The 15,533-nt window shown below is 37.5% G+C and overlaps 2 protein-coding genes and 1 pseudogene across 2 annotated transcripts; 1 reads left to right on the top strand and 2 right to left on the bottom strand.

Annotated features, from left to right (window-relative positions):
- Positions 1-1,112: 1,112 nt before the first annotated feature.
- On the bottom strand, positions 1,113-5,218 carry LOC147294453 (Protein phosphatase 2C family protein). The gene is made up of 4 exons (XM_086231732.1): positions 4,435-5,218; positions 3,617-3,987; positions 2,520-2,756; positions 1,113-2,047 (listed from the first exon to the last, which is right to left on the bottom strand). Exons 1-4 carry the CDS (start codon positions 4,769-4,771, stop codon positions 1,835-1,837), a joined length of 1,158 nt encoding a protein of 385 aa, XP_086087858.1. The 5' UTR covers positions 4,772-5,218; the 3' UTR covers positions 1,113-1,834.
- Positions 5,219-9,063: 3,845 nt separating this feature from the next.
- Positions 9,064-12,066, top strand: LOC147294452 (stachyose synthase-like). The gene is made up of 4 exons (XM_086231195.1): positions 9,064-10,500; positions 10,624-10,801; positions 10,895-11,262; positions 11,467-12,066. The coding sequence occupies exons 1-4, from the start codon at positions 9,064-9,066 to the stop codon at positions 12,064-12,066; spliced, it is 2,583 nt and encodes an 860-aa protein (XP_086087321.1).
- A 979-nt stretch (positions 12,067-13,045) lies between these two features.
- On the bottom strand, positions 13,046-14,507 carry LOC147294451 (putative ubiquitin-conjugating enzyme E2 38 pseudogene; annotated as a pseudogene).
- Positions 14,508-15,533: the final 1,026 nt, after the last annotated feature.

The raw sequence follows: 15,533 nt of genomic DNA, 5'->3' as shown, positions 1-15,533 counted from the left end.
ACTATTTACAACTTATTTCAAGGCCCAAGCCCAGTATTGGCGTACATCTACAACGAGTAATACAATTAAGGCATGTTTACTTATCGTAAAGAATGTGAGTGATTCTCGTTTATGTGTTTACTTATATTTGAGAGTCATTCTCATTCCAATTCCTTATTTACTTACACATATTGAAATGAGAAAGAGTGTGATGCCCACATGAAATAAGGAATTGAATTCCATAAGGGTCCAGGGAGGGAGAATATAATTTTTCATGCCAAAATTACTCACATTTTTAAAAAAATATACAAAATTGCCCTCAACCATAAATATTTTAATTTTTTTTCTTCACCATAAATAAAAGTATGAATTTTTTTTTTTTGCAAAATATTTGAGGTAAACTTTATTTTTAGACATTTTAAAAATTGTGAGTATCATAAAATATATTTAATTTTGTATAAGGGCATTTTAGTAATCAAACTGGTTTTGATTCCGATTCCTGCAAATAAGTAAACACGTGTATGAAAATCATGTTTTTTCTGATTCCGATTTCTGACAGTTAGTAAACACGTTAATGGAAATGTCTTACTCCAATTACTCCTCACTCTTATTCATCCTCACTCTAATTCATTTTCATTCGGATTCCAATTTATGTCAATTCCGATTACGGGTAAGTAAAAGTACTCTTCATATGAATGGCAAGACATATTCTTTAAATGATGCTACAACACAAAATATATTTCTATGAATTTGATGAAGTCATCTACTATTTACAACTAGAGTTTATTAGTATAAGCATGTTAAAAAATATTGTTGGAGTATTAGATTTTACATATTTGTTGTACTAATCATCATTACCAATTTTCTTTACACTTTGGTGTAATACACATTTCTTATATATCAACTTTCTTGTTTGAGTTAATTGTATATTTAATTATTTTTTTCTAAATAATGTTTAATTCTTCATGAATTGATTACACTGGCATTTAGATTAAGAGTTTACAATAATAAATCACTAATGATTGTAAATTTTTGCAAGTGTAAATGTGGGAATAAGAAATTACATAAAAGAAATTTGGTTAAGTAAAATACAAAATAACTGGGTTCAAATAAACCACTTTTAACAAAATATTAATCAATTAAATACAAAAAATATATATAAACTCTATTACACATTACCATAAAGATCAAATATCCAAATGATGAGGCCCTTTCCAATAAGGGATCCTTCATTTAGTGTTAAATGAGGGATCACCTTATAGAGCCCACACAAGTCGTTTTGTGTTAATCCGAACCATTCATTTTTTATATCTCCATTGATAGATCATCTATGCAAAAAATCAGCCAAATCGAAAATCGTTTACCCGTTCGATTAAGCGGTCAAAGCTTAGGTGTTTATAGAAGAATTTGTTGTTCGCCCATTTGTTTTAAACTTTGACCGCTTAAACGAACGTGTAAACGATTTTCGATTTGATTGATTTTTTGCATGAATAATCTATCAATGGAGATGTAAAAAATAAAAGGTTCGAATTATTACAAAATGACCCGCGTGGGCCACACACGGTGATCCCTCATTTAACACTAAATAAGGAATCCCTTAGGGCCCTATCCAAATGATATTGTGAAGTTTGAGTTAGGTGACATTTGATTTAACTATAATGTTCATGAGAAGAGAAGAATAGAATACAAAAGAAGAAAAAATGTATTACAAGTGACACATGCTCAACACAGTGATATTCTACAACTTATATTTGAATTTTTTTTTTTTTTTTTCAAAAGTTTGCAGGGGCCATGGCCCCTCTTACTCCCTCCTATGTTCCGCCCCTGAGCATAGACATGTTTGGTTCCACAAGTATCAGTGTTCAAGCGCACTTCGTATTGAGACTGGGGGTTCTTGCACTGTGTCTCTGGATATTAGGTCATGGTTTAGGAATAAAACAATAACAGTTATATCATCATGGAAATGGCGCCGGACCTTCTTGTCAATTTTCCGAAGGTCGGAATATCGCATTTCTCGTTTTCGGGCAGCTTCTTGGAGAGCTGTCTTAACAAGCCTTTTGGCACTTCCCTGCATTAACACAACTAGTCAGCACCAGAGGCCACAATTGGATAATAATCACATTGAAATAGAAATATAAAATAAGCATCATATCCAATGTTTCAAATCTCATATCCATTTTGTTCCTCAAAGCAAAGCGTTTATCCTCATTCCTCAAATCTCTATTCCTTCGGACAGGTAGCCATCAAAAAGACTATGCACGAGTTCTAGATCCCACAAACTCAAGTAAGCACAACCACCATCAATCTCCAATTATCATAGACATTGTGGCTGTGAGGAATAGAGAAGAATAATTTCAAGAATAATGGAACATTTAGGTTTCTTCCAGGTATCCAGTCAAATTTCATATACTTCAACTATGTAATAATATCTTAATGTCATTTGATGGCTACACCAGGCAGGCATGAAAATATGAAACAAATGCCAAAGCAAATAAGGGTTACTAAATTACACAAACAAAATGAAAACAACAGAATCTTACTGCATGTGGATGTTTGTGGACAATCTCAACAGCTTTTTCATTACTCAGGTGTTCCCATAGACCATCAGATGCAAATATAAGGAAAGAATCATTTGGATGAAGAGGATGAGAAAGGATGGTTGGAATGGCAGACAAGATAGGCATGTTCATTGGTTCAGGAAGTCTGAATTTTGGATTAATTGGCTCCCTGTTAAACTGTGCATGTTTCATATATACGTCACCTATAGATCTAGATACCTGCATCAAATACAATCAAGAAGTTATCACTCGACAGCACTATTTAAAAATGAACATGGTTATGAAAATTTGTAAAGAAGCAATTCAAATGAACATTGGTTTAGTATTCATATATTTAAACTCCTCTAATTTTCTAGAATTGCATTATAGACAACCATCTTATAAAACACGCCAAATAGTTTCAACCACTACCACAAATTTGATACCAGGACTATGTTTAATGTTGAACTTAAACACGTCAACTACTACCTTTAAATTTATCAGTTCATGCCTTTCAGCCCAGCAACCAATAAGATAAAAAAATAAAAACAGCAATAATTCATCTAAACAACAGGGAAAGAAGTTGCATTTAAAAATAACCACACTAACCATGATTTCAATTTGACCTTACAATGATTAGTTGATTCATGTAAATATAGAAATTCACCAAAGCTACTATCATTCAGTGACAGCATTGTCTCAAGTTAGCCCTTACATACAGAGCTAGAAGCTAGAAGATAAACTATACTACTTCATGTTAGTTCAAAATACTTATCAAAGAGCCCAGTATTGATTCACAATTAGAAGTTATAAAAAATTCTTATAGCTGAATGCAGAACGACACAAGCAAGAGATACAATACAGCGCTGTGTATGCATAACAGGCATAAGAAAGAAATGCCCAGACTAAACACTACATGCTTCAAAAAGTTCTGAAGCAATACCAAGGAGGCTAGGACTAGTGTCCTTGCCCCATAGCCACACATATTGGCTTCAGAACAACAGGTAGGAGAATACAGAACTTGAAGCAGTTATAGATTAATGCACACAGCACAGCTTAGTCAATGAGTTATCAGATGGACAACAACATTAAAAAATTACCTGGATTATGCCTTTTACTCTCCAGACTCCATGCTTTAAAACAACAATTTGAGGGTCATCTGGGTGCAACTCTTTCAGCTCGTGCCTAACCTCCTCAAGATTTGCATTGTGTTCAGTGGATAACTGAATGGCAGCAACTTCCCCAGTGTTGCCCACCTTCTTCCCCAGCACAACACGAGAATCCCCAAGGTTGGCCACAAATAGGGTCCGCTGACATATCAATCCAACCAGACAGCATGACCCAACAGTTGCTACATGGGGTCTAGTACTCCACAACTCTGAAACAAGGGCTGTAAACCCTTCCTCGGTTCGGAGAAAAGCATTTTGAATGGTCTCAGCCGTCACAACCCCCACTGTCTCCGCTGATATTGCTGCATAAACACAATGCCTAAGATAGCCAACATAAGAGCGGCTCATTCTTCAATAGTCAAACAAAAACAAGACCCCCAACCCCAAAACCACCCAACCAAAATAAAATTAAAATTAAAGAAAGCACCCAGCCACCAATTGGGCTCGAAGACCATTATGAAAATTATACAGGCAGGCATTTTATGCAAAGATGCTCCGTGATCCAAACTCAAACACCAATCAAAATCACAACTTTTATAAAAAGCTCACAGAAAACAAAAGGAAAAGTCACCTAAAAAATGAACCAGCAAAAATCACGATTAACAGTCTCAATCCGTAAAATCACATCACACATTATACACAAAACGTGGCAAATTCGAAACCACACCAACCAAATCCAAAAAATGTATATATCTAAGGAGAAAAAAGAGGGCTTTAGATAAAAATTGGGAGAGTTGGCGATCATGAACCTTGGAAATGTCTGAATAAATTATCGCAGACGTATCGAGCGGCCTCGGGACCACCGTGGCCATCGTAGACGCCGACGAAGGTCCCAAAGGGTCCAGACTCGACCTGGCTCTGGTCCTCGAGCACTTGGTTCGCCTGAACCACAGCCATGGAGAAATCGCCCCACGCGTACCTTCCGAAATCTCGGAACCAGAGCAAGCTATCCTTGCCATCTCGTCCACCACCGCCGCCTCCGAAATTTGTTGCGCCGATAATTCCGATATTGTTGACTCCCTCACCGTCGCCGCGCCCAAATGGCTTCCAACACAGAGAGAGCAGATTCATCAATGCATGAAGCATCCCACATCTCTCTCTCAAAAAACCCTAACCCTAAACCCAAAGACCTGAGAGGAGGACTCCAAATTTGGGGGTAGCAGGTTGGGAGGGAAACCCTAGATTTTAATGGAATTTGGGGGCAGGTATAGTAGAAGGGGGGGGTGCGTAGGTTAAGCAAGGGGTGTAGGTTAATAGGAGGCGTGTAGGTTAGCTAGTAGTGATGGGGGGGTTGTGTTCGGTGGTAGAGGAACAGGGAAGGCCTCGTTCTCGGCTCTCTTTGTGGGCAGAAGATGGTGTGGGGAAGCTTTTTGTTGGGTGTCACCTTCATTGTCTTTTTCATTTTTATTTATTTTTCTTTGAATATGAAACTTTAAAACTCTTGTTAACACTTTTTTTGCCCTTTTCACTTTGGAGTTGCTTTTGATTTTTGTTTCGCTTATCTAAACTTTTGAGAGGGGAAAATAATTTTCAACTTGGTTATTTTATTAATTTTTGCTCAACCCTCTTACATGAAGAGCCCACTTAATCTGAGAGTATTTTATTTTTTTGATAACATGAGATTTTTTTTTTGTGGGCAGGGAGTTTCACATTTCTTTTTTCTACACTTGTATTATTTTTTCTTATTTCTCTTCATTTATTTGTTCAATTGTCAAAATATTAAAACAAGTGAATGAGTGCAAACATACAAAATTGGAGTGTGATATTTATAACCTTTTTATTTTATTTTTGAGGAAATAATATAAAAGTATTGAAAATAGTTGGATTGTATACCTTAATATTAATATATGTGCAGCTAGCTTAAGGAACTTAACCACACATTCAAGAGTTTGATTTATTTTAATGAATTATTGATTTTACAATAGCGTTAACTCCAATCTTTAAATGTATCGTCGCTCACTTGTAATTCATATTAATTATTAAATTCCTTAAGCGAACAAGACTGATAGTTATATACTCTACACTATAAAATAGTGAAAAATAACAACTAATTATTAGTATGATAGTATTTCTCTTCACAATATTAAAGATAACCCAAATTGAAATCATCCTCCCTATAAAAAAGAAATAATAGTAAAAGAGTAAAGACTTGTTTAACAGTGCTTTTAGAAGGTTTAAAAGCGCTTTTGTTTATGTTTGACAAAAAAATAAGAAATGATTTTGGATTCTAAAAGTATTTGAAAGCGTTTCCGGATAAAGCACCTACCAAGTGCTTCCAAGTATATTAACATGAAGTACTTGAAATTTTTTTCAAAAAAATCTATGAATTTTTAGCAAATGCGCTTATAATGAAAGCTCTACTGAGCAAAAATTTGCTACATAAGCACTCCCAAATAAGTCCTAATTAAGCTTTATTGTAATCCTATCGCATGCCTAATGTGATAAGTGTTAGAATAGAAGTAAAAGAAGTGTGAATGTGTAATGAAATGTGTAATGAAAGTGAATTTATTGAATGATTAAATGGGAATGAGGTGATGTATGATTACAATATTATTTTTTTAACTCTATTATTAAGACATTAATCCCTAAAAAGTATTGTAATTCCATAACGTATATTTTACTTGATTTCATCTTAAAAACTTGTATTGGTATTTAATTTGTTCAGTGACATTTGCCGGGCTTCTTCCGTTAACAGTATCAGAATTGTCAGCATTTATAGACATATAGTACCGTCCGGCCCAACACATTGCGGTTGATTGAAGCCCATCACATCCATGGCTTTGTACTGGGCCAGCAGTGGACCCGTTTGATTTGGGGGGTAAGAGGCACAATCCATCTAGTGGAGCTTTCTTCTAGGTGTTGCCAAGTGGGGTTTCCTCCCAACTAGAAATACTTGGGATCCTCTTGTCCTCAATATTTAGGTGGATAAATGACATGCTGACATGTGTCAACAACCACATGGTAAGCAAGAGGGAAATAACAAATGTCAGCATCTCTAATGCTCATCTAGATATTCAGGACAAGACGGTTCTCAGATTTAATGACCCAAGAGAATAACTTGCATGTCCCTGTGATAGGGGCAGACTTGTGTAACGGTAGTAAGAGAAAGAGAGAAAAGGAGAGAAAAAAAAGAGAGAGGGATACCAGTTGCGTTTCAGGTAAGTCTTTCTCATGACTCAAGTATATTGTTTAAATTATTAGAGAAGAAAAAAGAAAGAAATGTTGAAGCTGTAAATTTGAAGTGGGGTCACAGTACTTATCAGATTAGGGGACATCACATGGCAAGCAAAACCACCAAATATAATGCTCCAGAAACTCAGTAAGTGGTGCTTGGTCATTCTAAGGCTTGCAAGTTGCAACAACAGCAACAGCAACATAGCCATGCGAAAACATGGGGTCCGATTGGGTGGCATTTTGGGCAGCAAAGTGTCAATCAGAAACGAAATCTACTGGGACATGGCTCGGGCAGTGGTGTTGTAGCCGGAGAGATATCGGACCAGTGGCTGGTTTTGTTGGTTGGTGCCTGGTGGGTCTGGTAACCATGGCATCCCGTACCGCTTACCATGTTATATATTCACCAAAAGCTGAGACATGCACTAGGCCCGCTCTCAAGTTGCACAAAAGATGTTAATTTGCTACGAATGTGTACGTGTCTATATCTTCAACTTAACCCTTTATCAATCAATTGATTCAAACGACGTTGAGTTTTATCTCGGTGCTATTAGTATTAGTAGTACGTAGACCACACAAACTAACATGTACTCTTATATATTGTAAACTTTGATGTGAGATTAATTTTATCTACATGCACTTATATGAAGAGAGCACTATTTTACATTTTTTTTTTTTTGACTTTTTTTTTTCATTAAAATAGATCAAACGACACATTGAATACAATGTCATGTATTCTATTTTCTTTAACAAATTATAATAAAGACACAAGCCAGTATATGAATGTTTGCCGCACTATACAAATGGGATTCCCCACTTAGAAATCTATCGGATGTTACAAAAGGAAGCGAGAGAATGATAGATGCGGAAGATAAAAGTACTGGATAACTTGGTTACCTAAAAAAAGAAAAAAAGTGGATAATTAATTAAGTTCATAATGGTGCAATGCAATTACTATATTATCATTGATCTTAAAATTATTATGGAAGATAATAAGGATAGAGATGACATTTCCTATTTACAGCTGACAAAAAAGATTAATTTCTTGATCATGATATAGATTAATGGTCCCAATTTGTCACATTCTTCGTAGCAATCTTTTCGTGCACAGCAAGGCCAAACTTAACCTATAATATCAAAAGTAGTAGAACATAATAATTAAGCTTCTACCAATCCTAAGTTGTATATGAGAGTTGAAAAATCCCATATTGGTTTGATTCAGTTCGGAGAGAATCTTTGATCCTGGCATCCTGCTATCAATTCAATCTTTGATCCTTGCACAAAATCATTGAACTAAAGGCAAAAGAAAAAGAAAAAAAAGAAGAGAGAATAAAATTGGATATTCAATGCAGCTTTGTTTCTAGGTCTGGTCTGATCCTTATCTCTTCCGTTTAGTGCATTAAAATGTTAATACGTGCATGCCAATCAATATACAGTTGCTTGAAGGAATTATTACCCCAAAAAAAAAAAAAGAATTGAGGGGTTATTGAGTTTTGGTATTTCCTTAGAATCTGTTCAAGATTCTTACAATGAGCAAAAGGAAAAACACCATGGAGAGGTCTCTGTATATGCAAAACTGCATGCACAAGTGCTTGACTAATTATGAAATGTCAAAATCTTGAAAGTTAAGGTCAGTGTTAACATTGACATGGATATAGATAATAGATTAATATAGAATAACATAACTATATGGGGATTTTTCATAAAACAACCGTTTTAATTAATATCAAACTATGTAATAATTAATTTTATGACTTTTTGGATGTATTATGGACCAAAATATTCCTCATATAGATATAAATTATGATCGATATATGAGATTGACTATATATATTATCAATCTATCGTATATCGTATATATCATAGAATATGGAATGTCAATTAATTAGGATTCACATTGTCTTTAATTATATGTAGAATCAGAACTTTCTGCTTCACTGGATATGAGTACATATTACATTTTCCGAAAGGTGATTGCAATCCTCATCATAAACGTGGTATCAGAACTTGACCCCTTTGATCCTTAGGACCCCACACTGGTCAAACCTTAGCCTCTGAGTTTGTCTATATAATACTTCTCAATGCCTCATTTTTCTTCACTCAAAAACCATATACCAGTTTTTCTTCTTCATTGCTATATAGCCTTTTAGAATCCACTTGCTTCCATTGCAAGGAACCAATCCTGTTTATTTTGTTCATTCATTCTAATGGCTCCTCCTAACATAACCTCTAAGACCCTAATTCCCACTCTCCCTCTCACACAACCCATGTCCACTACCTCTAGATTTTCTCTGTCCCTTGAGGGCAATCTCTCTTTGGATGGCATAACACTTCTCTCTCAAGTCCCTAACAATGCAACTCTCTCTGCTTTCTCTTCAATCCCACATGCTTCCGATACCGACTCGTCTCTTCCTCTCTACATGTTAAAATCAATTGATGCAAACTCAGAGAACGGTGCCTTTCTTGGTTTGTCAGTAGAAGAACCCCATGATACGATTCTGAACTCTATTGGGAAGCTTGTGAATCGTAATTTCTTGAGCATTTTCCGGTTCAAGACATGGTGGTCAACAATGTGGGTCGGTTCAAATGGGTCTGATATACAACCAGAGACCCAGTTGGTCCTTCTACAAGTCCCAGAGTTGAACTCTTACGCTCTCATCCTTCCCTTGATAGAAGGCAATTTTCGGTCTGCCATTCATCCAGGGGAGGACAGAGACGTTGTTCTATGCGTAGAGAGTGGCTCCACAAAAGTAAAAGGCAAGGCCTTTACTTCTTGTGCTTATCTCCATGTTGGGGACAATCCTTTTGATCTTATGAGGGATGCTTTTGCTGCTGTTCGTGTCCATTTGGGGACTTTTAGGCTTTTGAAAGAGAAAACTCTGCCAAAAATCATTGACAAGTTTGGGTGGTGCACTTGGGATGCCTTTTATCTGACTGTGGAACCTGTTGGAATATGGCATGGGGTTAAGAGCTTCGTTGAAAATGGGCTTCCCCCAAGATTTTTGATCATAGATGATGGGTGGCAAAGCATAAACATGGACCATGAAAACCCACTTGAGGACTCTAAAGATCTCACTGGTCTTGGGTCACAAATGCTCTGCAGGCTTTACCAGTTCAAAGAAAACCACAAGTTTTCCAAGTACCAAGCAGGCACTATGATGAGACCTGATGCGCCCAAATTTGATCAAGAAATGCATGACAAAATGTTTCAAAAGTTCATAGAGTTGGCAAAGGAAAAGAAAGAACTCAAGGAATTAGGGACTGAGGATAGCTCCAAGTTACCAGAGGGGTCAACCATAGAGTACCTGAAAGAAGAAGAAGAGGGGGTTGAGAGAGGTGGGTTGAAGGCACTAGTCAGTGATTTGAAGGCAAAGTTTCCAGGTTTGGAGGATGTTTATGTATGGCATGCTTTGTGTGGGGCTTGGGGAGGGGTCAGGCCTGAGACAATTGGTTTGGATGCTAAGGTGACTAAAGCAAAGTTGGCTGCTGGACTTAAGAAGTCTATGTATGATTTGGCAGTGGTTATGCTTGTAGAGGGTGGAATTGGGCTTGTCAATCCCAACCAAGCTGCTGAGCTCTATGAGGCCATGCACTCTTATCTAGCTGATGTTGGGATCACAGGCGTTAAAGTGGATGTTATCCATGTAATTGTTTCTTAATTACTTTGTTGTAGTTTTAATTACTCACCATCACCATCACCATCATCATTCAACACCATGCAATCCTTCACAAATTACTCTTTTGATCACTGCTTTGATTTCTGACAGACTCTGGAGTATGTAGCAGAAGACCATGGTGGCAGAGTTCAGCTTGCCAAGACTTACTATGAAGGCCTGACCAAGTCCTTGAAGAAAAATTTTGGTGGTAGTGGGCTGATTGCTAGCATGGAACAATGCAATGACTTTTTCTTTCTGGCAACAAAACAGATCTCCATGGCTAGAGTTGGTAAGTTCCTAGCACCAACTTAATGCTATTAAGAAATTGAAGGTGACAAATCATCAAGTTCATAATTGAGTTGGAACATTGATCTCTGAGCAGGTGATGACTTCTGGTTTGAAGACCCAAATGGGGATCCAATGGGAGTGTATTGGTTACAAGGAGTCCACCTGATCCACTGTAGTTACAACAGCATTTGGCAAGGCCAATTTATACAGCCTGATTGGGACATGTTCCAATCGGATCACCTCTGTGCTGAGTTCCATGCCGGATCAAGAGCCATAAGCGGCGGACCAATCTATGTTAGTGACAAAGTTGGGAGCCATAATTTTGATCTCCTGAGAAAGCTGGTATTACCTGATGGCACCATACTCAGATGTGAGCATTATGCCCTTCCCACAAGAGATTGCCTCTTTGAGAACCCACTCTTTGATGGAAAAACCTTACTCAAACTATGGAACCTAAACAAGGTATGCAAAATTCACTACATAAATGTAGGTGCTTGTTAAAATTGAGATATTTCAGTCTGAATGAAACCATTGATTAGGTAACATCATTCTTGGATAGCCGGTCTAATTTCAATCTAACAACATAACATGTCGAACATCTGGTAAGAGAAAATTCATGTCTTAAAATTAGTGTGATAGACACTTAAAATATAATGTTGAATGCAGTATGTTGGGGTAATTGGTGTGTTCAACTGCCAAGGAGCTGGATGGAACCCAAAAGAGCACAAATGCAAGGCCTACCCACAATGCTACAAGTCCATGTCTGGGGTGGTGTCTCCTGCTGATGTTGAGTGGGAGCAGAGAGACTGCACAAGTATGTTCAGAAACAGTGAACAATATGCAATGTACCTTCACAAATCCGACAATCTTTACCTTGTGGCACCCAAGGATCAAATGAAAATCACACTCCAGCCCTCTTCATTTGAGATATACACAATATCCCCAGTGCACAGACTGAACGAGAAAGCGAAATTTGCACCCATTGGCCTTGAGAACATGTTTAACAGTGGAGGGGCAATTCAGTTTCTTGACTATGGATGCAAAGAGTCCAACTTGAAGATGAAGGTTAAGGGTTCAGGAACATTTTTGGCTTACTCAAGTGAGAAGCCTGAGGATATTATTATGAATGGGGAAAAGGTGGAGTTTGAGCATTCTTCCAATGGAATACTGAGGTTTGCAGTGCCATGGATTGGTGGGGAGCTATCTCATATCTTTATTGCATTCTTGGGAGCAGCGAGGCAGCACTTGGACAAAGCTTTTGGCTAAACTTTCCCTCAAATTTTGTTCCATTTCTTTTTCCCCACTCATTATCTAAACTTGCAACAGAAAGATCAATTCTTTATATCAAGAAATTGATCCATGAAGGCAATCTTTTTCCCCCTTTGTTTAAACTCTTGGTGTCATCAGATTATGTTTTGGTTTAATAGAACACAACCTAGATAGTGTGATCTCTAGTTTGGTCAAAACATGAGAATGGATGAGAATATATTTGACAAACCAATAGTGCATATACTAATATGTATTTATCATGAAAGTGGATTTCACATTCCAGCATATATTCTTTTATTATTTACATTATTGATCACATTTCTCAAATATAGCCTAAACTTAACATTTATGGTTAAAAAATTATGTTAACAATCAATTAATGTATTAATATTTAATACTACTTGGATCACCAAATAATTAAATGAAAGTATTGTCCCATTATTTACTAAAAAAATTGGATGAGCATGTGTAGAAAATAATATATAAAATGAATTAATTACACTTATACCCCCTGAGGTTTATCACTTTTTCATATATACTCCCTGGGGTTTCAAAAATTACACATACACCCCCTGAAGTTTTAAAACTGTTGCATATAACCCCCCATATGAGATGGAAAATGATGATAAATTATGTAAAAAAACATGCTAAGGGGTGAAATGGTCTAATAAAATTACTCAAGATGTAAGGTCCAACCTCAATCCAAATATTTTTTTTTTGTTTATTTATTTTTTTCTCTTGTAGAGGGTTATATGTAATAGTTTTGAAACCTTAAAGGGTGTATGTGTAATTTTTAAAATTTCAGGAGTATATGTGAAAAGACGATAAACCTCAGGGGATGTAAGTGTAATTAACTCTATATAAAATTGAGAGAGAGAGAGAGAGAGAGAGAGAGAGAGAGAGAGAGAGAGAGAGAGAGAGAGAGAGAGAGAGAATAACTCATTCAAAGGGTTGTAGGTGGAAGGCCTTCTTTATGTCCAATTTGCATTAAGCATTCATTTAAAGTGTTTTTAACTTTCTTGGCCAAAAAAAAGTGTTTTTAACTTTAATTTAATTTAAAGCGTAACATCCTGTCCCCGTGTACCGTAACCATCAGCAGAAACCCCAAAAGAAGCAGATCCTAATAAACTAAGAGGGTAATTCCTGTTACTTTTATTTACCCAAAATACCCCTAGAAAGAAACGAAAATCTCAAATCATCCTATCTCATTGATCAGCTGCTTCAGCCAGCCCAATGCAGCACTGCGTTTTGGTGGCAGTGGCAGTCTTCTTGTCCTTCTTCTGGCTCGTCGATCCCAAGACCTTTTTCAATTTCGCAATGACTTTCTTGGCAATCTCATAATTATTGGCAGCTTTCGTGTCCTCCCGAGCCTTAAACGGCGTCGTAGTAGTAGTAGTAGTAGTCTTCTCCACCACCTCCAAGTGCTCGACCAAACTCCCCAACGAAGCCCCATTCCTCTTGAAAGCCGCAAACAGTTGCGGGTACAACAGCTCCATGGACGCCTTGAATTTCCGCGAAACCTCCGACCACGACTCAACAATCTCATCATCGCCACCATCCCTGTAGTACCCAACTCCCACGCGCCCGTTCGCATACGCGCCGCACGCCCTCAGAATCACGCTCGCTCTCTGGCGAAAATGCTCGGCGGTGAAAGCCTCGAAATTCCCGGGCGGCCTGCGGAGCACAAACAGCGTCGTTTTGCAGGCCAAGACGAACACGTCCTCGTTGTAAGCCTGGGACTTCCTCTCCCACGTGGCCCGGCCCAGCATCCCGTGACCGTGACCCGGTTCGTTGAAGTAGGGCTTCTCGTTGAGGACCAGCGCCTGGATCGAGAGCAGGACCTGGAGGACGGTGGACTGGGCCGGGTCCCACTTCTCCCGCTTTTTCCCGGGCCACGTGTTGAGCAGGCTCAGGCAGACCCGCCCGTTGGCGTACAGGTTCGGGTTGAGCCTCAGCCCGTAAGAGCAGTAGTGGACCTGGGGCGGTCGGGTCGGGTAGTCGGGGGGGAACTGGACGTCGAAGAAGAAGAGCCCGTCGTGGTAGGGCGTGCCGGGAACTCCGACGATGACGGCGCGAAGGAGATCGAAGCGCGTGTCGTACGCGCGCACGTAGATGGAGTCCGGGAGGTGGTCGAAGAGAAGCTTCCACTCCTCATTGATCTTCTGGCTGAGCTTTCGGCTTATGCCGTTGCTGCTGAGGTTGGCGTAGTAGTGGTCCGAGTAGTCCGAAACGTTGTCGAATCGCTTAAACGCGGCGTCGCCGTCGGTAGTCTCTTCTATCTCGCCGTTTTGCGTTGAGAGAGCCATCGTTTTTGTGAAGATTTGGTGATTGGACGGAGGAGGGACTGTGCTTGGCTTTCAGGACTTGGAGGACAAAATTATTGTACCACATGGGAATTAGGATAGGATGGGGAATGTTTTGGTCTTTTTGATTTAGTCAAGGTTGTGACTTACTCACTGACTTGTGAGTAGGGGGCCCACTCGACGTAATTCACGCTCATTATTTAGACCTTAGTTGTATGAGATCCAGATTTTCCCCTTGTTTTGTTTATCTTTTAACTTCTACTGCAAGTTATTTAGTAGAATTATATCAGAGACTCTACTTTGTTCTCTAATTAATTCATCCTGGTTGATGTAACAGATTAATGTCAGTTTCTTACTTACCTTAAAAAAAATAAAATAAAAGTCTAGAGTGAGATCACAATTGAAAAAATGAATAACTTAGTTGGGATATGAGTTAGTGTCTCTACCTACTTAATGGTAACTATTATATATATATATTTCTTACTTTAAATCCAAATATTATTCCTTAACTAAGGGCCAGTTTGGTATTGCTGTGTGAAAAAACAACTGTAAGGTAAAACAGCTGTGAAGTAAAGTCAGCTGTAAAATAAAACAGCTGAGTGTTTGGTAAAGTATGTTTTTAAAAGTGCTGTGAGTGCAAAAAATAATATCAAAGTGTTTGGTAAATGTTAATGTAAAAGTGTTGTGACTGTGTATAATTACTAAAATAGACATGATGCTAAAAGTGTCTTTCACTTATTTGTTTGGTAAAAATAAAATGTGTTTTACTTGTTTTTTAAATTTTTGGCTACAAATTTTTTTAGCATTAATTTTTCTAAGAACAACATTATTAAATAACTATGTCTATTATTTTTTTAGGTATATTATAATTTTAATCGTGCAAATAAAATATCATAATTAATTATCACAATATAAAATATAACTAACAATGGACATATTTTTAATTTAAAATAAACAAATTAAAAATATAGAAATCAATGAGGATATTATGGATAAAATAAAATATTCATTGTTGCTGTGATTCACTGCAGCTTTCAAAAGTACCTAGAAATCTACTTTCTGTTTTTGTTGTGGGGAGTTGAGAATTGTGGAAAAAAACAGTTTTTAATTTTTTTACCAAACACCAAAACTGCTGTAGGTGATTGAGAATTGTCATCCACA

The sequence above is a fragment of the Dryas octopetala genome, chromosome 2, assembly GCF_963921425.1.
Source record: "Dryas octopetala chromosome 2, drDryOcto1.1, whole genome shotgun sequence".
Taxonomy (NCBI): domain Eukaryota; kingdom Viridiplantae; phylum Streptophyta; class Magnoliopsida; order Rosales; family Rosaceae; genus Dryas; species Dryas octopetala.
Note: the sequence above shows the minus strand (reverse complement) of the source record. Positions and strands in the feature narration are given on the sequence as shown.

Bases quoted from the DNA above. Each gene is read 5' to 3' on its own strand.
- LOC147294452 (XM_086231195.1), top strand. From the start codon at position 9,064: ATGGCTCCTCCTAACATAACCTCTAAGACCCTAATTCCCACTCTCCCT. The intron at 10,501-10,623 runs GTAATTGTTTCT...GATTTCTGACAG, and splicing joins TTAAAGTGGATGTTATCCAT to ACTCTGGAGTATGTAGCAGA. The intron at 10,802-10,894 runs GTAAGTTCCTAG...ATCTCTGAGCAG, and splicing joins GATCTCCATGGCTAGAGTTG to GTGATGACTTCTGGTTTGAA.
- LOC147294453 (XM_086231732.1), bottom strand. From the start codon at position 4,771: ATGCTTCATGCATTGATGAATCTGCTCTCTCTGTGTTGGAAGCCATTT. The intron at 3,988-4,434 runs GTTCATGATCGC...GTGTTTATGCAG, and splicing joins TTTATTCAGACATTTCCAAG to CAATATCAGCGGAGACAGTG. The intron at 2,757-3,616 runs GTAATTTTTTAA...TATTTGATGCAG, and splicing joins GAGTAAAAGGCATAATCCAG to GTATCTAGATCTATAGGTGA.